At 42.0% G+C, this 27,463-nt stretch overlaps 1 protein-coding gene across 1 annotated transcript; it reads right to left on the reverse strand.

Annotated features, from left to right (window-relative positions):
• Positions 1–12: 12 nt before the first annotated feature.
• bdh1 (3-hydroxybutyrate dehydrogenase, type 1) lies at positions 13–26,760 on the reverse strand. Its single transcript, XM_034222070.1, has 5 exons — positions 26,488–26,760; positions 15,140–15,250; positions 14,341–14,482; positions 11,599–11,751; positions 13–730 (listed from the first exon to the last, which is right to left on the reverse strand). The coding sequence occupies exons 1-5, from the start codon at positions 26,698–26,700 to the stop codon at positions 264–266; spliced, it is 1,086 nt and encodes a 361-aa protein (XP_034077961.1). The 5' UTR covers positions 26,701–26,760; the 3' UTR covers positions 13–263.
• Between the last annotated feature and the right edge of the window lie 703 nt (positions 26,761–27,463).

Here is a 27,463-nt window from a genome sequence, read left to right on the forward strand (position 1 = left end):
GCAAAACACGACTTGTTGACAAATCTGTTTAATTTGATAGAGCGTATACTTTGATACATAAAGTTATTTATTGTGCAAAGTCCCCTTCCTCATGTCTCTTCTACATCAACATGTCTGGTGTTTCAGCCAATCAGAGACATGTTATCTGAGACCTGTGATATATTGATGAAACACAATATGATAGGAGACCTTTAAGGCTTGATCAGTGAATGTTTAAAGTCCAGAGAGCCCTCTTGAGAGTCTGTGTTGTACAGGAAGAGCTTCTAGAAGTACAGGAAGTCGGACATGGCGGCCGGCAGATGTGTCATCAGCTGGACTCTGATCCACCAGTGCGGCTCCATCGGATGGTACCGAGTGTACGGGCGTTTGGACATAATGGCGTCAGTGATGTCCTCCAGAACCGGAGATATGTCCTTCTGACCGCTGTTGCTGTTCGAGCGCACGTGAGCCATGAGCATCTCAAATCGAGCTTTCCCATAATCCTCCTGGACGTGCGCCGGCGCCTCGCTCCACAGCTTGTTGGCCGTGTTGTTCATGCTCTCTCGGGTCATGATGCCCGTGGCTGCCATGAAGTTCCCCGGCTCCACGATAGACACTTTCACCCCCCAGGTCTTCATCTCGTAGCGAAGGCAATCGGAAAAGGCCTCCACGCCGTATTTGGAAATGCAGTACGGAGAACTCAAGGCGCTCCCCATCCTCCCCATCATGCTAGAGATGTTCACCACTCGACCTGGAGAGAAACAGAAATAAATATCAGGGGAAAGTGTATATATGTGGGGAACAAACAATCTTGTTTTTAAAGTGATCCCACAGTGAGCAAAAGTACTACATGATAAGTATTTACTATGTACAGTACTCGAGTTGAGGGGGGATGGCATCCCCCCTGAAATAAAAACGGTCAAAATCATCCCCCTTCTAAAACTGCCATTCCCCCTTATGTAATTTTATCGATGAACTGGTATTAGGCCTACTGCTATTTCAGCATTAATTTTACGCATTTTGAGTAAAATACTGTGGGCGAGTGAGCACGTTTCTCTCTCGTGTTAGCTAGCTGGTCAGATTCACAACTGTTGATGAAATGATACCACCAGCACCAGAAGAGCTGAAACCCCTCCTTCAAGCAGTGAACACTCTGGTCATCTCCACAGCTGAGTGTGAACGTGGGTTTAGTCAGATGAACATTTGAACCACAACTAGAAGCTCCCTAGAGGTAAAAAGCATGTCAGGTTGCTTTTCATCAAGTGTGTTGGCCCTCCACTGAACAAGTTCAGACCAGAGGTATATGTCAAGACTTGGCTTCAAAGCCATTGCTTAGCTAACAATCCGAAAGCAAGAGCCAGAAAAATTGAGACCAAAAAGCATGATTATGAAAATCTTTGGAAACTTCTATGAGATGGGGGAGAGTGGAGATGGGGGAGAGTGGAGATGGGGGAGAGTGGAGATGGGGGAGAGTGGAGATGGGGGAGAGTGGAGATGGGGGAGAGTGGAGATGGGGGAGAGTGGAGATGGGGGAGAGTGGAGATGGGGGAGAGTGGAGATGGGGGAGAGTGGAGATGGGGGAAAGTGGAGATGGGGGAGAGTGGAGATGGGGGAGAGTGGAGATGGTGGAGATGGGGGAGAGTGGAGATGGGGGAGAGTGGAGATGGGGGAGAGTGGAGATGGGGGAGAGTGGAGATGGGGGAGAGTGGAGTATAGGCAGCCATTGACAACATTGGTCCTATTTTGTATTATCTGTATAATCTTTTAATATATTTTCATATTTTGTAAACAATTTCAATTTGCACTTAATGCCCTGTTAAAAAAAGTAACATTGGGAATGTTAACATAAAATATTTGCATTTGAACTGCAATAAAATGATGACGGATCAATTGTTTTCTAATTGTTTTCCTCAAATTTTTCATGAAGAATTTACATAATGATTTAATTAATTACGATACAAATGTAACCCTTTAGATACCAGTTTTGATCGTATACCAGTTACTGCTTTTTTGAAAAAAATACACTATAATTCAATATTCTAAAAACTATTTTGACTTTATTATTAGTATAATCAGTTGATCATCTGAATAATAAAGGAGGGACTGTTAACCTATAAGATTTGTACCATAGACTTCCATTATAACCACATTTCTGTATCCCCTCCCCCTCTTTAAATTAAAGTGAAAAAAAGATTTTGCACTAACTGTCCTCTGCATTTGACCCTAAATGTTAGTGGTGCCATGGCAGCCGGGGACCGACTCTAATTCTGAGGTGCCTTGGTCAAGAGCAATGAAAGGAGTATCTGAGCATCCATGTTGTTTTAGGAGTATAATAATTATCTTTATGCTGGTTGGTCTCCCACCCTCGGCGGGTTATCAGCACACATTATGTCCCCATATGATCAAATCCACCATCCCCCCTGATTTCTTTTTACAACTTGAGTACTGGTTGTGTATGTGTTTTAAGTAGTTACCACTTATACTATACTGTATGTGCTCTATCAAAATCAATCACTTTGACAGATACAGAAACACTCAGGATTTCTTTCTGGATGTTTCTCTGAACGCAGCACCACCAGTAATAAGATTATGTAAAATAGTGCATCTTCAAACCTTGTAGCTTGTTAAGCATTCAGTTCAAAAGGGTTAGGGTTAGGGAGAACCCTAACTGTCATAAGACGTTTTTAACATGTCCTGGGACTATGCTCGACTTTAATACATCACTGTTTCCTTACTAATTAAAGTCTTACACATTCAAAACACAGAAGACTAGCATTCATTGGTTTCTACATTATAATATTGGAGTTCTTCTCATTCACTGTTTTATCCAGTTAATGTTCTTTATGTGTTTGTATTACTGTCTTTTGTGTTGGAATAGAATAGAATCCTTTATTGTCCTTATGCAGTACAATGAGATGAGTAGAGCCTTTTTTAAGTTGCCATCCAAAAAACAAACGAGACGGACAACATTCAGGAGAAGACAACATACAAACAACAAGCATTCATACTTAATTGAAGCACTTTCTTAGCCATATTAAGTGCTATCGCTCCAACACATTGTAGGTGATAGGCTAAGGGGCGGGACTTCTCTAAGCAGAACATATTTAAGAGAGATTCAGCAGATTGTTTGCACTGAACACGTGGCTTTCAACTGTCTGTATTGACCATTCTGTCAATTATATTGACAACTTTAACTTTTTCTGGGACCGCAGACATCTTTTTAAGGCAAATGGAGTTTGTCTGAACAAATCAGGAGTGAAATTGTTTATCTCTAACGTGTTCAACTGCCTACGTCATCAATCTGTTCCCTCTGCCAAGGACAAGCAACAAGAGGAATCAAAACAAGAGAAAGACACAACACATCGCTCAGAAAACCTTGAAAAGCTATCACTGCACCCGCCTGAGGAATGTCTTGATTATGGGAGACAAATGGAGGAGTCTCCACCGCCCTTCACCCCCCTATCACCTCTGAGGATACTCCTCCTTCACCCCACAGCTCTCTCTACTCTCCGTTCACCCTCGCCCACCCTCCTGGAGATCGCTGAACACACGAAGGAGATACAGAGGGTTGGCACCGATTCCTTCCTGGAGTTCAAAGACCAAACTAAGGCGATACGCAGGGCTGGCAGCATGTCCTTTACCCCCGCTCCTCAACGACGCCCACCAAAATCACTGCAGAGACGCGCACCATCTCCCCCGTCTTCATCACAGTGCCTACGTCAACCACCCCCCCCCCCCTGGCAGCATGTCCTCTACCCCGGCACCATCTCCCCCGTCTCCATCACCGTGCCTACGTCAACCACCTCCCCCCCTGGCAGCATGTCCTCTACCCCGGCACCATCTCCCCCGTCCTCATCGCCGCGCCTACGTCAACCGTCCTCATCACCGCGCCTACGTCAACCACCCCCCCCCCCCCCCCCCCCCCGGCAGCATGTCCTCTACCCCGGCACCATCTCCCCCGTCTTCATCACAGTGCCTACGTCAACCACCCCCCCCCCCCTGGCAGCATGTCCTCTACCCCGGCACCATCTCCCCCGTCCTCATCACCGCGCCTACGTCAACCACCCCCCCCCCCCGGCAGCATGTCCTCTACCCCCGCACCATCTCCCCCGTGTCCATCACCGTGCCTACGTCAACCACCTCCCCTCCCTTCAAGAAAGCATCTGCAGTCTCCGAAGCCTGATAAGGATGTGTGTGTACAAAACGCAACAAACTCTTACTGATATGGGCTGGGTCCAGGCTCAAGGGCGTATGGCACTCTCAACTCTTTCCAGAACATGCCGGGGCCCTGCCTGCCAGTAGCTTTGCCGATATCTGTGTTGATAGGTAATAGATTAAGAGCGGTGAATCAGCTCAGATACAGGAAGTGCTCAAACGTTCGTGTGAGTTTATCTAATTTAGCAGTGATTCCATGTCAGCCACAGCTTGTCACAACAAATCTTACTGATAGTGTATCGAACAAACTTAAACTAGCTTTATTAAATGTCAGGTCTTTGGCAGGAAACACATTTTTAATCAATGATTTTATCACTGAGCACAATCTTGATTTTATGTTTTTAACAGAAACTTGGATTGAACAAAATAACAGTGCAGCTGTTCTTATCCAATCAACCCCTCCCAACTTTAGTTTTATGAGTCAGGAAAGAATGCATAAGAAAGGAGGTGGAGTTGCTATTCTGTTCAATGATTCCCTTCAATGCAGGAAGACATCTTATGGGAACTTTGCTTCTTTTGAATATGTGGCCCTTCAGCTGAAATGCTCCTCTCGAGCTCTGTTCCTAAATATCTATAGACCACCCAAATACTGTGCAAGCTTTTTTGATGACTTTACTGAACTGCTGTCTATAGTGTGTATTGACTTTGACCGTCTAGTCATTGTTGGTGATTTTAACATCCATGTTGACAACCCCCAGGACAGAGGGGCTAAAGAACTGTTTTGTGTTCTTGATAGCTATGGACTGACTCAGCATGTGACGGAGCCCACGCACAATAAGGGGCACACTCTGGACTTAATTATCTCAAAGGGTGTGAATATCTCTAAGGTTGTGGTGACTGATGTTGCACTCTCTGACCATTCCTGTGTTTTCTTTGAGAGCTCTATTTCTGTTCACAAAAATGTTCAAAAAGAGGTAACCACAAAGCGATATTTAACTGAAAATACTAGGGAAATGTTTACTCAGAATTTTTCTTCCACACTTGCCCCTGCTAACATCTCAGTAAATGAGCTAGTAGATCATTTTAATTCAAAAATTAAAAATGTTATAGATGCCATTGCTCCAACTAAGGTAAAGGAAGTGTCTGGCAAGAACATATCTCCATGGAGAAAGGCCATGACCGTGAGAGCAGAAAAAAGAGTGTCGAAAAGCTGAACGCAGGTGGCGAAAAACAAATCTCCAGGTTCACTTTGAAATCTATAAAGAGAGACTTGGCCTTTATAATTTGGAATTGAAAAACGCACGATAGTCTTTCTTCTCTGTGCACAATGCACGTGCCTTGTTTGCTACCGTCGACAGACTAACTAACCCCCCAGTGTCAGTAGCCTCTGAATTTCTATCCACAATGCAATGTGCAATGATTTTGCCTTTTTCACTGACAACATTCAGAAAATCAGACAAGCAGTCAGTGCCTCAGGAACAGCAAATGTGTTGTCCCTATGTCCACCTAACATCAATTCAGACATCATGACACAATTCCATCAGATTAATGATAAAAACCTAGAGGACATTATTCAACTTCTGAAATCCTCCTCTAATCCTCCGATAATTATCGGCCCGATATTAGGAATTATGACGTCATCCCGATAAACCCGATACCAGTATTAATAGCCCCGATAATATACAATATATTTTTTGGGTAAAAAGAAAGAAAGAAATACTGCGGTGTGGGTGGATTGGGATGAGGGGCGCTTGTTTTTCACTCAGCTCCTCCCGTTTTGCCAGTACTGTGGTATTAGTGGTTTAGGAAGAGGGGAGTTCTTCACAAATCCAGCGCTCCCTAACTCATGCCTGGCTGTGACGTAAATGGTGTGCGGCCGTGAAGCCAGGACAGTAAACAAACATGTCGTCGGTAGTATGGGACTATTTCAAAGCTTCAGAGTTAGATAGTTCGCTTGCTATTTGTATTAACAAATGCAGAAGTTCCACGAGGAGGGAAAAAGGCAACGAGCTATAATACTTCCAACCTGATCAGTCACCTGAAACATCGCCATCGATACGATGGTGTGTTAAAAGCGTACGAAGACGCCTGCGCTGCTAAACTAGCGGCGAATCCAAAGCCAGCTGCAAAGGCACCGGGGCTTTTAGCTATCCACGAGGCTTTTGGAAAAGGCAAGAAGTTTGCCAGAGACGACCCCAGGGCTAAAGCGATCTCTAACTTCATCATAGAAATGATGGCGCTTGACGAGAGTCAAAACTGTTCTTGGCTTTGTTTTGTTCATAGTAGTAATGCTCATGTCATTTGCTCACTACTAGTCTTTGTTTTACCACCAGGTGTGCAAAAACTACAGGTACATTTGGTTATCGGTATCGGTCTTGAGAAGCAGGAAGTTATCGGTATCAAAAAAACAATATCGTGCATCCCTAATGCATACACTCGGTCCCATTGCACTCTGTCCCTTTGCAAGTAGAGCACCTCGGACTATACTGCAGCCAGCATGGTGCTTTTAATGTTTGTGATCAATCAATCTAATTCATCGTCACTGCAGCCACTATATGAAGCTGATATAGATACATTATTTTCGGCCATCCGCCTAAATAGTGTTGCTCTAGACCAGGGGTCACCAACCTTTTTTAGGATGAGAGCTACTTTCAAAAAATAAAACAAGTCGTGAGCTACTTTTACTCTTTTTTTTGCACTGTATATATTTGGCACATTTTAACATTATTATGCTGACCTTTAACCTTTGTGTGCTCTTTGGGTCCGTGGGACCCGTTTTCAGTGTTTACTGTACTAAAATAACATGTATGCAATTTAATAATTGTATCCTGCTTTATTTGGTGGGCGACCTCACCTCCTCTGGGGGTCCGGGGGAATGCACCCCCGGGAAGATTTGTTTTTAAATGTTGAAGTGAAAAGCATCAATCTGGTGCACTTTGAGCACAACATGAATTTATGGATACAGCTCTCAATACTCGGATGAAAGGGAGCTGTATACTTTTCAATAATCCAAACATCTTTAGAATATGATCACAACCAACAACAAATCATTTAAACTGGTTTATGCTTATCTTATGTTACCTAATCACTCCCATTTTAAACAGTTTTTTTTACTTTCCTATACACATTGGAATTCTCTCTCTCTGGTTCCTCCACGGCTTCTATTATTTTAGAAACTGCTATGTGATGTTTCCAGAGAGAACAGCTGTACGGTCCGTGCAGAAAGCAGAGCAGTGTGTATAATATATGTCACTCAGTAGAACAGGCCTACTCTCTTTATTTGCTTTAGTTTAGTAGATATCTACAAACAAAGAGTCCATATTTTTCTAAAACCATTTAGTCCTCCACATAATAAAATACACAACGGCTGTAGCCTGATTATGCTTTAGGAGCTCTGTGTGTGTCTGTGTGTGTGTGTGTGTGTGTGTGTGTGTGTGTGTGTGTGTGTGTGTGTGTGTGTGTGTGTGTGTGTGTGTGTGTGTGTAGGTGTGTGTGTGTGTGGTACAGTGTGTAGGTGTGTGTGTGGTACAGTGTGTAGATGCGGTGGACAGACGGGTCTCAGTTAACGGTGTCCTTACTTTTAATACTTGTAAATACAACTTTTGGCCGGTAATTTCAATTCCCCATTTCAGCGACCAGAGAGAGGGGGGGATATATCCAGTCTCTGATAGTGTTACGTTATTATGAGAGTGCTCTCATACTTTAAATTGTATATATTTATATAAATATATTTGTGTGTGTGTGTCCGCATCTGTAGCCTGTTATTGTCTCATTATACCGCACTCTCAATGAATTCAAAGTAAATATGTGGGGGAACAATGTTCAGCTGATCTAACAGAGATACAGGCTATGACAAAACACTCGACAGCTGATGCAGCTGGGGAGTGCTGGGGAACTCCAGTTCGCAACCCGCTCCTGCCGCCACTGCGTCAGGCCATTGTGTCCTTGGGCAAGACACTTCACCCGGATTTGCTCCTGTGGGTAATGTCCACAGTACATGTATGATACTAATGTGTACTTGTAAAAGCGCCTCGAGGACTTCGAGGCGTAAACGGTGTGGCGCAGTGCAATGATCATCAGATCAAGGGGTGAAACCCGCCGCTGCTGCGTCTGTAAAGCCGTTGTGTCCTTGGGCAAGACATTTCACCTGAACTTGCTCCTGTGGGTATTGTGTAAAGCGCTTTGAGCATCTGGAAAAGCCCTATAATAAATGTAAGGAATTATTATTAATTATTAATGAACGGACGTCGCTTTAATATGACCGCTCAGAGAAGAGGAGTTCTCATTTCTTTAAACGTCTGCTGCTTCCCCTCCTCTCTCCTCGGTTCCCCTCCTCGGTCCTCCGCTCGTATCTTCTGTGGGCGGGACTAAGTCTTGAGGAGGGGAGTTGAGGAGGGGAAATTTAAGAATTGAGAAGTCTCTAGAGCAGTGGTGGGTCGCGACCCAAAAGTGGGTCGCGGACCCGTTTCAAGTGGGTCGCAGATGTGTGAGTGAAGATTTTTTTTTTTTTTTAGAAGGGTCATTCTACAGAAAAGGTGGAAGTGCTGTCACTTACTTTTGCAGACACCAAAATACATGACGTTGACCTAATACTCACATTCATTATATATGTTGAATAAATAGAGATTGTCTTTGCAATGGTAGTAAATAAAAAATGGTTTTATACGTAAATTGCAATTTATTTAAAATGTCAAGTTCAAGGAACTGCCTTGTCACTTTGATCATACATGGAATTGGAGCCTATGGTTTTAATTTAAAAGATTTTTTTTTCAATAAATAAATCTAATTTATATTTACATAACATTACAAGCATTAAATATAACACTGAAATGGTAAAAAAAACGCAAATTATTATTAATAATATCAAATAAATGTCAGTCACCCAAAATTACGTCATTGGTGTTATACTGCTACACAAAACGCTTTTATTTTTGAAATAATGTACTGTCTCTGAAGTGCCTCCTGTAACAAGAGATCATTTGAGACAGTGCAGTGGACATAAGGAAAGTCAGATACTTCTTACTTTGTTTGTTAAAGGTGTCCTTTTATCTTCAAATTGTACGTGCGTCTTTCAAGTCTGTCATTAGTGTTACTCATTGCATAGCCCTAGGGGTGAACATTTGAATGGGAAAATGTATTGTATTGAAGAGTTAAACGATTTTGATATTGACTGAAGCCGTATTTGGTCTGACACATGGCAGCCATTTTGTTAAAATGCATGTTTTCTCCAAATTGTCACTGGTGTTACTCTTCTTCCTGGTAACACGTAACACCAGTGACATTCCTATACAAATAAGCTTTGTATAAAGTATACAAATAATACAAATATTTTAAGCTCTACTTGTTGTGGATTCATCAAGTTAAGAGTTAGTTATTGCTATTTAACAGGTTTGAGATGTTTTTAGAAGGAATATATTTCAGCAGATTTGTATCACCCAGATTCCACCTTTTCTAGAATGACCCAGAACATTTATTTTTATTTTGAAGGCCCGATTTTCTAACGCTGTGCATGCAGTAGGCGTTGGACTGGAAGTACCGGAGACCATGAACGGTTTTGAAAACTTCTGTCACGCAGTGATCATCTTCTCAATAAAACATCTTTGCTGATGTTTTTCCAAGTCTTCTGGCCTTTGATCAGAATCAAGATTGTTGCCGGAAGTCCCCACGAAAAATAACTTTGCGGTAGAACTCTTCTTTATACATCCATGGGTACGACTTCAGATAAAAATGAACACATAATGAAATATGACCCCCAGTTTGATGATTGACAGGTCACAGAACAATGGGGGCTATCTACCCTTACCCACAAAGTAATTCACACAGACTATCTCCTCTTTGCTCTTCTCTCTGTGAGGAGCAGCAAGCTGTCAGAACAAAGTGAAAAACAAACAATGGCATAAAATATTATTAATATGTCGGGTAGTAATAGATTTATTTTCTCCTCAGAGTACCAGAATGCGTAGTTTATATGTTAGTATTTCAAAAAATCTCCTGGGGGAGAATCCCCCCAGACCCCCCTTCTAGGGTTTGGTTTTCAGTATGTGGGCATGCGGTTCAGCTTTGATTCCATCCTCTCATTAAACCTTATTTAAAAGCATACTTTAGTTCTGTGAAGGGATATAAGGGATATATGCACTGTACTTCACTTTAATTAATAATGTATGCTGAAAAGAGTATATTTTACTGCATGATTTTTTGTTGAATAGATTTGAGTGGTTCAAAATTTCGGGTCGCGATCTATTGACTAAGGAAAAAGTGGGTCCTGACTGAGGCCTGACCAATTGAGAACCACTGCTTAGAGGCTGTGTGCTCCTCCGAGCGATGACGGCTCGCAAATCAAGCAAGAACGTCATTGGTCGATATTCATTGTGGGGGTGGGGGGAGGAGGGGTGTTAGATAGATATAGAGTTGTAGTAAGTAGATAGAGTTCGCTATGATTTAGGTTTCGTTTATGCATTGGGTAGATCCTTTCAATTACATTTCCTTTTTTGTTTTGTGTATTTTACATTTTGGATTTGCTTGGCGAGCTATTTTTAGAACATGCCCAGCGGGCGACTCACGTTGCCCCTGCGGGCGACTAAGTGCTAAGGGCACCGTGTTGGCTACCCCTGCTCTAGAAACACCCAGAAGTCTGGCAATGCAATGTGATGACAGTCCTAGTTCTATAAGATTTGTCAGAGTCTCTACTGACAATGTAAATCGTGGACGCCCACGTCCAGAACCTCTTTGCAACTCCAGGGTTACAAATGTCTGTTCATTCTCTCTCTCCTGCTGGATGAGAGTATTAAGGTCTGCAAGTGCAGACAGAATGTTCTCTCCTACATCAACTATGTCGCCCAGAGCACTTAATAGAACACAATCCTGACGGCACGCAAACTCTAACCCTTCGATGTCTACAGGTGTCCTCTCCAGGATGTGTGTTAGTCGATCATGCAGTCGTTGAATCCCTAGTTATTATGCTCCAAATATCTGGAACAAACTCCCAGAAACCTGCAGGTCCGCTGCAACTCTGACTACTTTTAAATCCAGACTGAAGACTTTTCTTTTTGTCGCTGCTTTTAATTGAACTATTCACATCTTAAACTGCACTGTAACTTTTATCCATGTATTTTTTCTTTTAATGTTTATTTTATTATCTTTTCTTTTTAATGACTGATTTTAAATACCATTTTCTTAATGTCTTTCGTTTTTTGTAAAGCACTTTGAATTGCCTTGTGTTGAAAGGTGCTATATAAATAAACTTGCCTTAACATTTTGTTTTCCATCTCAGGCTTAGATTTCTCACAGAAATCACGGGACACAACTTACGCACCGTTTACTTTCCAAGGGGAATTCTAAGAATGCTCATAATGCTCCATAGAGAAAATGGTTTGGTTGGCAGCTAAACAAACATTTTGGACAGTTTTAAAACTCATGTTAATGTGCCATACAGTCAGTGTACACTCTGATGTTGTCTCCCCTGACCTTTGGCCTTGCGGATCAGCGGCAGAACAGCCTTGGTGACCCTGATGGAGCCCCACAGGTTGACCTCTGACAACTTCCTGTAGGTGTCCATGGAGGTGAACTCGACTTCTCCAAATGTTGACAGACCAGCGTTGTTGACCACAGCCCACAGACCTGGATCAGGAGACAGGGTGTTAAAGAGGATTTAAAGGTCACCTATTATGCAAAATCCACTCGTTCATGTCTCTTCTACATCAACATGTGTCCCCTCTTCTCCATGTCTCTTCTACATCAACATGTGTCCCCTCTTCTTCATGTCTCTTCTACATCAACATGTGTCCCCTCTTCTTCATGTCTCTTCTACATCAACATGTGTCCCCTCTTCTTCATGTCTCTTCTACATCAACATGTGTCCCCTCTTCTTCATGTCTCTTCTACATCAACATGTGTCCCCTCTTCTTCATGTCTCTTCTACATCAACATGTGTCCCCTCTTCTCCATGTCTCTTCTACATCAACATGTGTCCCCTCTTCTCCATGTCTCTTCTACATCAACATGTGTCCCCTCTTCTCCATGTCTCTTCTACATCAACATGTGTCCCCTCTTCTTCATGTCTCTTCTACATCAACATGTGTCCCCTCTTCTTCATGTCTCTTCTACATCAACATGTGTCCCCTCTTCTTCATGTCTCTTCTACATCAACATGTGTCCCCTCTTCTCCATGTCTCTTCTACATCAACATGTGTCCCCTCTTCTCCATGTCTCTTCTACATCAACATGTGTCCCCTCTTCTTCATGTCTCTTCTACATCAACATGTGTCCCCTCTTCTCCATGTCTCTTCTACATCAACATGTGTCCCCTCTTCTTCATGTCTCTTCTACATCAACATGTGTCCCCTCTTCTTCATGTCTCTTCTACATCAACATGTGTCCCCTCTTCTTCATGTCTCTTCTACATCAACATGTGTCCCCTCTTCTCCATGTCTCTTCTACATCAACATGTGTCCCCTCTTCTCCATGTCTCTTCTACATCAACATGTGTCCCCTCTTCTTCATGTCTCTTCTACATCAACATGTGTCCCCTCTTCTCCATGTCTCTTCTACATCAACATGTGTCCGCTCTTCTTCATGTCTCTTCTTCATCAACATGTGTCCCCTCTTCTCCATGTCTCTTCTACATCACCATGTGTCCCCTCTTCTTCATGTCTCTTCTACATCAACATGTGTCCCCTCTTCTTCATGTCTCCTCTACATCAACATGTGTCCCCTCTTCTTCATGTCTCTTCTACATCAACATGTGTCCCCTCTTCTTCATGTCTCTTCTACATCAACATGTGTGGAAAGAGACTCTGAAAGTTTCAGGAACAAAGATTCTCTCTCTTTTTGATCCATTTATATAAAAACCTGTCTGAAAATGAGCTTATCAGATTTTGGCCACTTTATGATGTCATAACGATTTTTTGGCTCGTGTAACCATTAGCCAATCAGCAACCAAGGTACCCTTCATCTAAAGTAACAGACAGAGAATCAGCACTTTGGAAACAGGGCTGAAACAGAGGGGATTATGGGATGCTGGTGTTTCAGCCAATCAGAGACAGGTTCTGGATATATGAGATCTATAATGGGACCCGAGGAAAAAAAGTGTCTTCCAATTTTCTTTTTTTTGTGATTTCCTACCTACCTACCTATTTTATTTTAAAATGTTACAGTATGTCCACTGTAGAGGACGTCGGGACCATATTAGTTTGAAAAGACAGCCAAAATTAACAGATGGACTATGTAACGTATTATGGTTATAGAGTGATATTAATACAATAATACATTCACCTTTATTTAAATAAGTAATTGATCTGAACATTGCCGTTTATTTGGTCAATACAAAACTAGCTTGTTTTTGGTGAATCTTTCCAGATCTTCAAAGACTTTGTAGTTGATGTAGTGGAAAAGTACCTCACTGACTCCAGTCAGCATGGGCTGTAGGGTCATCTTGACTAGTTTGATGGATGTGGTCTCCATTTGACCTGCTCATAGAAACAAAGCTTGCATTCCTGAGGCAATTCTCATTTTTCATGGCTCCACTTAAAATAAAAACAACAAGACATACGTGCTACTCTTGGCCCACAGGGAGCCATGTCTTTCCAGCTCGTCCCTATCTGTCTCTTCTTCTTCTGGCCCCTCTTCTATCCCAGGTGTGAAAGCCTCATCTCTCTCATCATCTGAGAGCTCAACATCTGAATCTCCCTGAACTTTCTGGTACAGAAAATGTCTGCTTCAGTTCCGTCTCCTGCAACAATATTGAGTCATAAAGTCCATGAAGACGGTCCTGATGTCCACTAGAATGGACATTTATAAAAGGGCTGTTATTTGAAAACTTGAATTATTGAATTGCTTTCAGAACTAATTATATAGCTCCTCACATGTTAACAAGAAAATATATGATTTTCATGGTAAAAATTACAATTATTCAACAATATTTGACTTCTCCTCCTGCTTCTATTACATTTTGTTCTTGGTATGCCAGCCATATTGGATGAAAAGAAAGAGGAACTTCCCAGCATGCAATTTTAACCAGTGACATATCACTGGAAAGCCCAGGATGTCCTCTGTGCAGTACATCAGGGATCGATAGAGTAGCTCAAAAGAGTAAAAGGAGATGCATGTTAACAAAATGTCCACTACAGTGGACATTTTCAATGGGCTGGGTCCCAGGAGGGTATTGATGAAGAACAGTATAAAGAGGACTTATTGAATGATTTCCAGTACCTCTGTCGGCATCCTCCAGGTTCTCTCTGATGTATTCCACGGCCTGGTTCACCTGCTCCTCGCTGCAGACATCCAGCTGGACCACCTTCATGCGATCAGAATGAAACTCCTCCAGTTCCTTTGCACCCTCTCCTCCTTTGTCCTGCAGAGAAACAATGGTACCTCAGTGCAACCCTTTCGTTGTTTGAGTACTCACTGAATGTTTTATTTTATTTGTTACAACAACTGCGCCGGTGAAGATGGCCGCCTTGTCTTTTGGCTCCTCTCCAACTTTGCATTTTTCCCAATTTTTTTAGTATTTATTAACTTTTTGCCGTTTGCACCAACTCTGCTATACAATACATCAGAGAGGAACTTCTTCACATCAGAAACTTTGTGGACAACAGCCCACCGACAGACGATAGAGAACCAGGCTATCTGTATCTGTTCTCCAAGCAAGTCAGTGCATTCATTGGGTGGTATCAGAGAGTCACAAGGGTCTGTAAATGCAATGGAAACAATTGGCCAGAGCAAATCATTTATATTAAAAATGTAATTTTTACTTTTGAATACTTCAGTACAAAGGATGTATTGAATAATTGAAGTGATATGTGTATACTGTACATAAATCATGAGTCAAAACAGGGCTACATTTGATTGAATTATAAAAAGGTATATGTGGTCAAATGAAGAGCCGTTTCTCTTCTTGGTGAGCCGAGCAAAATGATCTGGCTCACTAAACTAAAGCCGGAATTCCCATCCCTAATACACACACTGTAGCTATGTTCGTATGCAAAATAAAAAACATTGAACCTTGTACCTTAAGCAAACATCCAGCATATACTGTGAAGCCAAGCTTGTGCAGGTGTTTTGAAAGAGCAAGACCGAATCCACTATCACAGCCTGTGACGAACACAGCTCTCCCCTTCACCTGCAGAGAGGGAGACAATATGAAAAGGCTTATGTTATTTTCCCTACAAGAGGTACATAAAGATATTGTAATGGCAAACTTTATATACATGTAGTTTATCATTCTTATAGTGCAGACTTTATATGTTACCTTACATGGACACATCAATTGCAGCAGTTCCTATAATAATGTATTTTAGCTTATAACCTCTGTCAGCATTATCAACAGTGTCTGTAATGATGTATTGAGACTCATGACCTTTTAAAACGTCGGAGTAAGGTCTGGGTGATGTGTTCCAGTTCATGTCCTTTGCCTGCTTTGTGAGTGACATTTCAAGGTCACCTAAGGTCTGAACTTCAGGAGGGGGCTGTGTGCCAAGCACAGGGCAATGGGCAAGTTCCTGTTAGTTTCCCTGTCTTATAATCAAGTTCTCCATTTCTTAGCCCTCCATGTGTTGCTGACAAGTTTCCCCACTTCCCCTTTTTGCTGAATGGGTTCCTGGTTCAATCTATTAGTGATTGACAGTTTCAGTTCCTTTGGAAAGCTTATCTCTCCTGATAAGTGACGGAATGTTGTTGAACTGGCAAGATCCTATATAACCTGCATGCATCTTTCACTCGGGGCGCGCTCTCTCAGGATACCTTGTGTTCTGTGAGACCTGTGTCTTTGAGGCCTCAAATAAATAACCCAAAAGACAACTCTGTCTGTTTCACCATTTATTGATTGATCTTTCTGACTTGTGTATCTCCACAGTATTTGCTAGGTCTAAGATTTCCATAACAATATTCAAAAAGACACAATGAACACTGAAGTTAAATTGGTATATCATGTAATAAAAAGAAACTACTCAGGAGGGAATAATTATATTGTAATTTTGGTTTGATCTGTTAAAAAATACATACTGGAAAATGAGAATGGGTATAATCTCGAAAACACAAACGTTGTAAACATATCACAACTTAGAAATTAATGAATTTGAGTCAAATTGCCATTGTACATATTGAACAATCCTCCCTGATGAAGTGGACTGTTTTTATTGAAAAGATTGTAACGTTGGACTTAAGAGTTGATGTGATTTCAGTAGGTCACAACAGCTGGTATCAATGTTTAAAACAAATGTTGTGGTAATTTAGCACTCACAACAGGAAGAGAATGAAACACAAACACAGAAGAGTTGATCAATTATTATTTTGTTGTACAACAATCAATAATAACGAGGAAACATTACCTTGCATACAATACAGTAATGCTCCAACCCAGTAGAAGTTTTACACAGACATATATAGGATTCTAAAATGACGCACCCTCATTTTCTTACATTAACTAACACACACACTACTTATTCTTCCCTCTGAATGCCATACTTGTATTGTATATGTTTTTAGATATCAGAAGGTCATCATCTCATGACGTCTTTAGGAGTAATTAAAGGTACCACCAACTAACAAATGTGTAGCGGCCAAAATCATATAGAAATAAAACAGATAATTAACTTAAAATAATACAGCCGCTGAGGCACTAGTTAGCAGATCTTACGCAGGGCAATGATCCAGGTCCAGACAAGATTCTCCATTTGTGCAGTTTATTCCGATAACAAAGTACAACGAACAGGTTTCCTATATCTCGTTTCCTATATCCCTTTTCCTTAAGCCGTTCCTATGGCTTTCCCTTTGCTGGCTTGAAACACCCTGGTAAGAAACCGTTTGCCTGCTAGTGCTCTGGCTCCCACCCAGGGGCGGACTGGCCATCTGTAGAATCTGGAGAACCACAGAACGGCCGGTCGTCAAGGGCCGTTGGCGGCCGGCACTTACATAAAAAAAAAGGTTTAACGTCATCATTTAAATTGCGCTGACGGCCGACAGAGGGCGACAGCGGCCGATAATGCGGTTGTGTGGTTCTTATGTCAAATAATCACACACGAAGAAGAAAAAATACCGGCCACATGAAGAGAAGGGATTAGACGCCGCGGCAGACAGGGAGAATGAAAAAACATGGTTAAAAAAATAAAAATCAAAGAAAACGAAAAGAAAAAGGTGGGCCGAGAAGGCAAGAGAAAAAAAGGTGAAGTCACTCGCAGGTGGAGCATATAAATGTCGCAAATTGACAGACCTTTTTGGCAGCAGCGCAGCTACAAGCTCTATCATCATCAGCAGCTTAAAACAAGTGCAAGATGATGAAGAGAATGATGTGGGCGCGAGTTCAGATATACAGCCAGCGTTCATGATGAGGGACAGAGTTGAGCTGCTGGAAGAACCAGCTCAACCGGCACACGTGCAGGGCAAGAGCAAGAGGTGGGTGAGAATTATCCCTTGAACTCAGTGTCGTTTTCTCCTGGAGGCCAAGGGAAGCCAGTCTTCCCCTGTTTTTTTGCATTGTAGTTATAATATTAATAAATAAATAAAAACACTTTGTTTAGTTTCGGTAATTATTCTGTCGGCCCGTCTCTCCCCCATTCTCATTGAGTATTTTACAAAGAGTGAAACAGCGCCCCTCTAGATGTTATGGTGAAACAGTAGATTGCACTCTGTTGCGAGAGGAGGCCAGCCGAAATTAGCTTCCCTTTGGTGAAAAAAAATGGAGGGATTGACCAATCAGATGAGGCTCACGTCATGCCTCACAATCCAATCAAATCGCATCAACTTCAGTTCGTACTGTAACGGTCAGGGGCGGACTGGGGGGAACAAGTGGCCCGGGGATTAATTGACAGACAGGCCCACTTAATGCGCGGCATGTATCGGCCGGCCGGCGACGAAAGTATGTAACTTAACAAAAAACCCTATGCATTTTATGTTATTTTGGACAATTATTCATATAGTAATCACATTACCTGAGCCCTTGAGTTGCCTAGAGCAAAATAGTTACGGCATATATTTAGTGATTTTAATGTTAACAGATCATTGATGCAATAACGTTTTGACCCAATTTGCCTGACTTGACACATGGAATAAAACATGGGCGTAGGAAGCATCCTCAATGTGGGTGAGACAATTTAACAGGGGGTGTGGGCAGGTGGTGGACCTCACCTCCTCTAGGGGGGTCCAGGGGCAAGCTCCCCCGGGAAGATTTTTTTTAAATGTTGAAGTTAAATGCATCAATCTGGTCCATTTTGAGAGCAAAATTAGGGACTAAATCTATGGCAGTCAGTAGGGGCTTGGACTGTGAGCCGTAGGGTCGCCGGTTCAAGTCCCCCACCAGACCTACATTTGGAGTGTGGACTTCTACTTGGAGAGGTCCCAGTTCACCTCCTGCCGTGGTGCCCTTGAGCAAGGCACCGGACATCCCCCTTCCCCCCTCACTCCCATTGCTCCGCGGGCGCTGTACAATAGCTGCCCACTGCTCCTAGTACTAGACTCCTGGTACTAAGATGGGTTAAAAGCAGAGAACACATTTCACTGTGTGTGCTGTGTGCTCTGCATGTGTGACCATTAAAGAGGGTTTCATCCCTCCCAATTCTTCTTCTTCTTCTTCAACACCCATATAAAACAGAACTTTAAACAGATTAACTTTTTCTTTCAACAATTATTTGAACAGCAAGTGGAGGCAAAAGTGACTGCACCCAAAACAATAAACCTGTTAGCTAACTAGCCTAAACTCAGTAACAGAATGTGGGCAACACGGTCTTCTCCACAGCCGCACAACCTCTGAGTCAGACGTCACTTCCCCCTTTTCTATCCTACGGGTATAGCCGTACAGCCACTCCCCCTGAACCCTGTTGTAACAACATAATACACTTTTTGGGGATGCAGCTTGGGATGTGAGGACATGGCTTAGAAAGGGCGTGTCGCCTTCTGTCCTGCCAGTGTTGGCAGGACATTAATTAAAATGTCGAACTCGGACTTCATTTTAAGGACATTTTGGCCAGGGGTGTAGAGCTATATTTGTTTAAGCACCGGATTGGAAAAACAGGAGAGTGTGTGCACCAGTCTGCCTTGATCTATGTATTCATGTCTGTGACTCTCACATTATCTGCTGCCCGCAGCTGTTTTATAGAAGGAAAACCTCCTTCACTTCATGAAATCTCTGCAGCACCGGCAGCGGGAGGGTTAACTCAGCCTCTGAGAAGAGGAGCGCGCAGTGCCTGTCACGCACCGCCTTCACTGTGTTTACCTTCAGAATCATTAGAAAGGCCAAAGAGCAGTGTGGCTGATGTTTTTTAACCACACACACACACACACACACACAATTTAAGCGCAGACTTTTGTTCCTCCATGTTACGTTGTTATTGTTTCACTGAGCGGACCCGCACATTTTTTTCAAACGCTCCCCTTTTTGGTCCATCTGCGGTTTTGTGCGCTGTGATGATTCGGCTGTACCTTTAGTAATGAATATTAAATGTTGTGAGGAAATCTTTCCACCAATAATTCCAATAAGTAATCCAAAATGTATTCACTTCAGGTTTACGAAAGTAACTGTAATCAGATTACTCGTTTTTCAAATGTAACGCGAGCTGAATACAGTTACTTGATTTTTGTATTCTGATTACGTAACACCGTTACATGTATTCCGTTACAACCCAACCCTGGCCACATCCCACTGGGCTGTGCTGGGCTGGGCCGGAACACTTACAAATGTGGGCCGGTAGGATTTAGGTAAGCAAAAAAAAAAGGGAGTGGCCGGAACACTTACAAATGTGGGCCGGTAGGATTTAGGCAAAAAAAATGTTTTTCATTTTTTTTAAATAAACTTTTATTTATTTTTGGCCCTCCGGCCCACCCACAGCACCGGCCCACCGGGGAAACTCCCGGTATTCCCGATGGCCAGTCCGCCCCTGGTAACGGTCATCACTGCCCTTAAAAAGTAGCAAGCAAGTGCAATTTTGGAGGGTGGAGATTTGGAGTATTTCATCAAAAATAATTGTACTAAACTTCCGCTACAGCAGCAACTAAAAATGAAATGTGATGACAGGCCAATGATCAAACTGGAGCTGTGTACAGCGAGGAAAAAAGGAGTGAATCAGAAACTTTAAATAATAAACAGCGGATTTCTAACATTTGACATTTCATGTGGCCGGACATGTGGCCCCTGCTCCCACCTGTCTGTCTCCAATATATACAATTACACCAGGTGCTCTAATCACCCAGTGCCCAAACATGCCTTCAAAATAAAAGCATAGAAACTACTTTAACTTATGACATTAACTAAGAATACATTTACAATAAACACTATAAAACAGCAAGAAAATAAATGTTAAACTATTAAATAATATAAAGAGATATATAGCTCCAACATTCCGGCCCCTAATTGTGGCCAGTGTAAACACACAATTACATATATATATATATATATATATATATATATATATATATATAAATAAATGGAGCTATACTCTATCTTTATCCTATCCATACTACATACAAATAATCATCTGCATAGTTTTCAGGCAACAGCTTCCTGGAAAAGAAATGGAGAGAAAGAAAAATAGTCTAAAGAAACAAAGAATTCATGTTCATGATGCTACGCTGCTGCATCCGGAGCAGGCGGATCTTCAAACAGGTCTCTCCATGACACTGGTCTTCATTTGGGGCTCACAGAGCTGACCAATCCTTTTCCGTCCTTCCCTTCATCCAGGGTCCACTTGTATTTGCAATGAAGAACATATCTCCCGTTGGAAATTATTTTCTGAGCCTTCTCCACTCGCTCCGTCATCCAAATCCTCTTCATAAGGAGGCTCCTCCTCTGTGTCTCCATCACTGTTCACACAATCTATCTGGAGGTTGGAAAGCATTTCTTCAACCTGTGTTTCGGTCTGATGTGTATGACTTTGTTGACTGATGTCTTGGAGCTGGTCTCCTCTTTGTGGTTTCTTCCCTGCTCCTCTCTGTGTGCTTTCCCCATGGCACTGCTGATGAGCATCTTCTCTTGTTGTTCCACTGCAAGCTGGGAGGTTACTACAACAGAGCAGCCAGAGCTGAATCCATTGTCCTGTCCACCGGCCCCAGTATGAACACTTGCCTCTGACTGTCCAGGTGAGACATGTGCTTTGTTGAAGGATGTGCCCGTGTCCTCATCTTCAATGTGAAGCGCTGACCGTTGCTTCTGGTGACACACACTGCACTTCAAATATCTCCAATAGTCTTTGATTATGTGACCAGCAGGGCAAACAACTAGATCCATCCACCTTTATGGAATTTGTTTCCTCATTATGTATTTTCATATTGAAGCTTGAACATGTATCCTGTGAGTGATGGTTGTGTTGGAGAGAAACAGTTGTAGTTTGGGGCAGAAGGAAACTTTATCTTTTCAGATTTCTGTTTGTTAACATTTTCCACAGATCCTTTCGATCCACGCCTCGAGTGGATTCTCAGGATGTCAAGTTTGGCATTGAGTGCAGTCAGTTTTAGGTCAAAAGCAAGTTTTGTCTTTTATTTTCTAAGCTCCTCCTCTTGGGCTTCCAATGCATGCTTCCTCTTCAATGCAGCCATGCGTTCTTTAAGGACTGCTGCTTCAGCTTCGATTATTGCAGATGATCTGACTACTTTCTGTGGTCTGGAATTATTGTCCTTTAAACATAACATGTGTGGTGCAATGTCCTTAGGATTTACCTCGTCAGAAGATCCACTTCTGTCCTGTGATGTGGCGTCTTGCATCGTTTTTCTTTGATTGGTGTTATTTAAATATCCAAATTTGTTATTTTAATCCACAGGAGAAAACGCAGATGCATGCGCGTGCCTGCGCGTCAGAGTGCGTAATCAGTAGGCTTGTTTGAGACACATTGCGGCTCGCCTCGAAAGTAGACGAGTAGCCGATCGCAGCCGGGGGAGGTGTCAAAAAGCTCGTCTTAAGTCGGACAGCTCGGAGTCGGAGTCGGCTTGACTGGCTGGGTTTGCAATGGCGGAAATTGCGTTGGCGTTTTTCGTTGCAGATGAAGTGGATGCAATAGAAATCCCACAATTATATCACTACAAATGAATGACTCAAGTGTCAGTTCATTTTGAAACAAATCAGTACAAGGGGGTTGAATACATGTAAAAGACAGAACCACTTATTACTTTTCAAAACTACTTCCGTCAGTGGTCTTGACAAGTTTGCATTTATAAAGAATGCACAAATGTGTATATTCGTTAATGTCAGATATGTACTAAGTAAATGCATGTGTTCCTGCTCAAGATTAGATTCAACTTTATTGTTATTGCACATATTACAGGTACTGAGACAACGAAATGCAGTTTAGCTTCTAACCAGGTGCAACAAGCAGTAAAGTGAAAAGTAATGTACACAACCTACAGAATAAAAATGAATTGAATGATGAATAAACAGTGAGGGGTATGAATACACTAGATATCAGCCTGTGAGCAGTATGAACAGTGTGTATGAATATACTAAGATATATAAAGTATGAAAACGGTAAGCAGTATAGTATAAAATATATAGATATTAATTTAATGATGATAAATATTGTGGAACAATGATGAAAAATGGGAATGGATGTGGCGACGTAAAACTGACACAAAACAACAACAAACTTTTGCCAGCCAATTGGAGAGTTTCATCAGCAGCACGTGGTAAAAACCACCAATGAGCGCTCAGCTCGAGATACCAGCGAGACGTTTCCCCATCAAGCATTTCGCTTCTGCAGCCCGTGGAGAGGAACTGCGCCAACTCGCCTCGCTCTCAAGGCTGCGGGCGTCTTTGTCCCGCGAAATTTCAAAGTCTCATGTGGGCGGGCCTCCAGAGCAAGTCGGACAAAAATGACTAACCATCATGCAACGCACTAGCAAGACGTTGATCGCAACTGCGCAGGTCTTGCTTGTCTCAAACAAGCCTACTGTGTGCACCTGTTCCACGGTCCAACTATTCTTTAAACTTTTTCCACTGTTCATTAATATGCGGCGAAACAATGACTCCAGCACTCCAATAGTGAGGCCGTTTTCCTATACAGCCACTGGAGAAAATGTTCACATACCGCCCATGTTCCTGTGCCATTGTTGAAGTCCGTCCAGAGCCCGATGTGTCTTTTAAAGTGAAATCCAATACTCCACTTCAAACGCGGGCAATCCAAAAATCCAGGAAAAATAACTTCAAAAAACAAGTCCGCTTTCACGGCACGGTTTTTTACTTTGTAGCGGCCAAAATCATATAGAAATAAAACAGATAATTAACTTTATATAATACAGCCGCTGAGGCACATAGTTAGCAGATCTTACGCAGGGCAATGATCCAGGTCCAGACAAGATTCTCCATTTGTGCAGTTTATTCCGATAACAAAGTACAACGAACAGGTTTCCTATATCTCCTTTCCTTAAGCCTTTCCTTTGTGTGGCTTGAAACACCCTGATAAAAAAACCGTTTGCCAACTAGTGCTCTGGCTCCCACTTCCACCTGTCTCCAATTACACCAGGTGCTCTAATCACCCAGTGCCCAAAACATGCCTTCAAAAATAAAAGCATAGAAACTACTTTAACTTATGACACTGACTAAGAATACATTTACAATAAACACTATAAAACAGCAAGAAAATAAATGTTAAACTATTAAATAATATAAAGAGATATATAGCTCCAACAAAAGGCTTAACTGTTATATACCTTAGGCCATGGGTCGGCAACAGGCGGCCCGCGGGCCATTGTTGTCCCGCCAGCAATAATATTTGGCCCGTAATTTTGAGAATCAAAAATAAAATATTATTTTGATTTTTTTTTTTTTTGATTTTTTTTTTTACAACATAGGACCAACACATCAGGGTTTCCGTTAGCCGCCGGTCATTATCGGCCGCCGGTCATTATCGGCCGATATTCACTCTTAATAGCTTGATCGGTGCTCTCTATAAAGGCCGATCAGGAGAGCTGGATCTGATCGATATGGACATAAACGCGAGTGAAGTGTAACCGGACCCGAGAGAGAGATCAGATCAGCTGCTGAGTCTGATGGAGACACGCAGCTCTGCATGATCACCTGAAGCCCCGCCCACTGTTTAGCGAGCTGCAGGAGCTGCATGAGAAACTGACGGGCTGTCAGGAGAGAGAGGGAGGGAGAGGGGAAAAGAGAGCATCCGTTTCTCCCGTGTTAGTATTCAAAGTTAATGTAAACTTTTGAATAATGTACTTCATCTACTACAAGTAGTTTGTTTGAATGTAATAATTATGTTTGTTGAATCATTTATAGAAAAATGAATCTGAACTTTTCGATCTGTAACGATTATAAACTGAAGCAATATAAAAACGAGCCCCATTAACTGAGTTTTAAACATCAGCATATCCGGTCCTAGTCCGGTGATTACCTGCTAACGGAAACTTTGCTACACCATTCTTATTATTATTATTATTATTGAAACATGACCGGTAAGTTTCAAATTTGTCCGGTAAAATAAATTCTGTCCCGACATATCCGCTTACATTCATAATGTCAGCGGAGGGAGGGGAAGCGGCGCTGTGGAAGAGCAGAGTGGAGGGAGAGCTGTCATCTTCCCTTTACAAGCTTCAAACATGTATTTATCGTGTGATTTTGGAGGAAAAAAAAATCATATTCTGAAAGCCAAGACTTTGTTTATTTAAAATCAAACAAAACACCCGATCCCCGAAAAACAATTTTTTTACGCAAATCCACGTTTATTTTGAAATGAGCCGTTGCGACTTTCGACTGATTTCGATAGAGCGGGTCACATATGGCAAATGTGTGGTTGTGGGGAACCAGGTCAATTCAAGTACTTATTTAACTATTAAATACATTGAGTTTGAGTAAAATACTTGGTTACTGATTAATTTAGGTTATAATATATGAAATTGCAAAGCAAAACTGCTGTAATTGATTTATTTTGTCCTTTGGTATTTTTTTAAAGGTTTTCAACCTGAAAGAATCCTAATGTGTCCTTGAAAAGTTGAAATAAAGAAAAGGAAAAAGGATTCCAGTTGTCCCTCAAGCCTCTCAAATGTGGGCAAACACTCAAATAAATGCCAAAACCCCAGAGAACTTGACAATACTTATAAAAGTATGTTAAATAACACTGCTATCTAGTTAATAACTCTACTTTACTCAGTGGAGGCTCGTCCATTGAGGAAAGGGAGGACCATCCTCCCTACAATTTCAGAGAAAAATAAACTTTGAAGAGAACAATAAATACACCTCAATTTAAAAGATAAGTCTGTTAAAATACAGATAATAGCCTTGGCTTTGGGGCTGAAATGGGGCTAGAGAGGACGAGCCTCCCTTTGGGCGGCTCTAGCCAGAGGTTCTGGATTGGGCGCTTATATCACCAGTGAACCAATCAGCGGATCTGACTGCGCATCAGAGTGTTGATGGGGAGGGTCATCAGCGATATCAGAGTTTTTTCTGAACCGGGGAACAGGGGCGCTGCGCCCTCTTACCAAAATCAATTCCTTGAATTAGGCTTTGATTATGTTCTGGCCCGCCATCTTGCGGCTCAGAAAATTTTTGGCCCACGGCCAAACTTACTTGCCTTAGGCCCTTTCTGTACTTCTTCTGACCTTGGCATCCGCTCACTTAAAATGAATACATCTACTGATAATTAGCAAAGAGACCATTTTCTCTCTAACTCTGGAAACTGAAATGCAATAACACACATGATATAGCTTACCATGTAATCACATGGTAAGCTATATCATGTGTAACATGGGTGTTACATAGGTTCAATACAAATGTTGACATTAAATGGACGAGATACAAAGTGTAAGACGGAAGAAAGTCACCTAAAAAAAAAAAAAATAACATTGTCTTTTTAGCCTAAATACATTAATACATATAACGTTAATACATTTTCCAAAGTACTTTCATGCGCTTGCCTATTTGAGGGTTAAGAGAGAATCTGTGTCAGAACATGTTTGGTATGCACACCGTAGAAACCTATCACCTGAGCAAAGCCATAACTTTAATGTTTTTATTTATTCCAGATGAAATTTAACACAATTGTTTCACCTTAAAAAGGTGTTTTTAACAGATGTAATTTTTTAACATGTGTTTATAAAATACATGAAAAAGTGGTGTTTGCATAATAGGTCTCCCTTAACTACTTGTGTGCAGACCCGGGGGGCCTCATGGCACAATTTCGCTTAGGGCCCCAAGTTGGCCAGGGGCAGCTCTGATAACACACAATATATTATTTTTTTATATAATATTTCATCATACCAGGACTACTTTCTTTAAGTATTTCGACATACTATTCTATGACTTTAAAAAAGGTTTTGACATAGCCTACCGTGACATCTGACATCATTAAACCTGTGTGAGCATTATTGTTTTGAATCTATTGCCTACAACAAGACAAGCATTCATTTTCTTGTTGGGAATATAACTCTATACATCACCTCCACCAATCCTCTTGGAATCCGAGGCGTCGCCATGTACAACACAAAAAGTAAATAGAGCCCCACGATGCACTCGGTCACGCTGCTCTCCGGTAGTCCCAGCACCCGGGTCCCGGTGTTCAGCAGAGCCGGCAGCCCGAAGCCCAGCAGCACCGTCAGGAGCACGGAGAACGAGACCAGGAGAGCCGCTCTGAGCACAGGGAGAGGAGCCATCGTTCCACAGTCTATGGGTTTAATTAATGCTTTCTGAGGAAGAAGTGCAGTCCATGTATGCAGACAGGCCACGCCCCCTGTGTGACGTCACCCGGTGGTGCGTTTACGTTCCCGGAAAATGTGTTTGGAAAAAAAGTTTAAAAGCATGCAAGAAAATGCCTAACGCTACACAAAAAGGAAACTTGCTTAAGATAGGGTAAGCTGTGTGCAAGAAAGACGATTAGGGAAATGCTTTATATTGCTAAATAAGCCGTGTGATGTAATAGTATACATTCCAGACTTGCAAGCACAAGTCTCACTGATGGGATTTGGAGCCAAACAGGAAGTGCGCAGCATGGAAACATCTCTCAGAAACTATCTGAGTCATAATACTGTGCAATAATGTGTCTGATCTGACTACAAATAATGTGATTTAATAAATCAGTTCCATACTCCCTGTTATGTTAAGTACGTGTGTCTGTGTATTCATCATTTAAAAACACATCTACAAATGATTTTATGCATTAATTATGTTCCCTCCTGTACGCTGCAGAATAGCAGCCTTTTGGCTTCCTTTGCTAAATAAAATCATACATATTTATAACCTGAACTCTGACAGAAGAAGCTATACTGGGTTTGTTTTGAAAATATATGCAATTCGGTTAAAATTTGCATAAAGACGTGGAAACAGCTGTTTCCGGAATGTCGTGAACTACAGCTGGCAGTTGTGTATGCGTTTCTATAGCAACGTTAAATGACTCTGCATCGCCCCCTATCGAGATGA

Source organism: Gymnodraco acuticeps, unplaced genomic scaffold (genome assembly GCF_902827175.1).
Source record: "Gymnodraco acuticeps unplaced genomic scaffold, fGymAcu1.1, whole genome shotgun sequence".
In the NCBI taxonomy this organism is placed as follows: domain Eukaryota; kingdom Metazoa; phylum Chordata; class Actinopteri; order Perciformes; family Bathydraconidae; genus Gymnodraco; species Gymnodraco acuticeps.

What these genes read in the sequence shown, in the direction of transcription:
- bdh1 (XM_034222070.1), bottom strand. Translation starts at nt 26,700, where the DNA reads ATGGCTCCTCTCCCTGTGCTCAGAGCGGCTCTCCTGGTCTCGTTCTCC. An exon ending in ATGCTGGATGTTTGCTTAAG is followed by an intron (nt 14,483 to 15,139) that starts GTACAAGGTTCA and finishes GTTTCTCTGCAG; the next exon opens with GACAAAGGAGGAGAGGGTGC. An exon ending in CCTGGAGGATGCCGACAGAG is followed by an intron (nt 11,752 to 14,340) that starts GTACTGGAAATC and finishes CTCCTGATCCAG; the next exon opens with GTCTGTGGGCTGTGGTCAAC.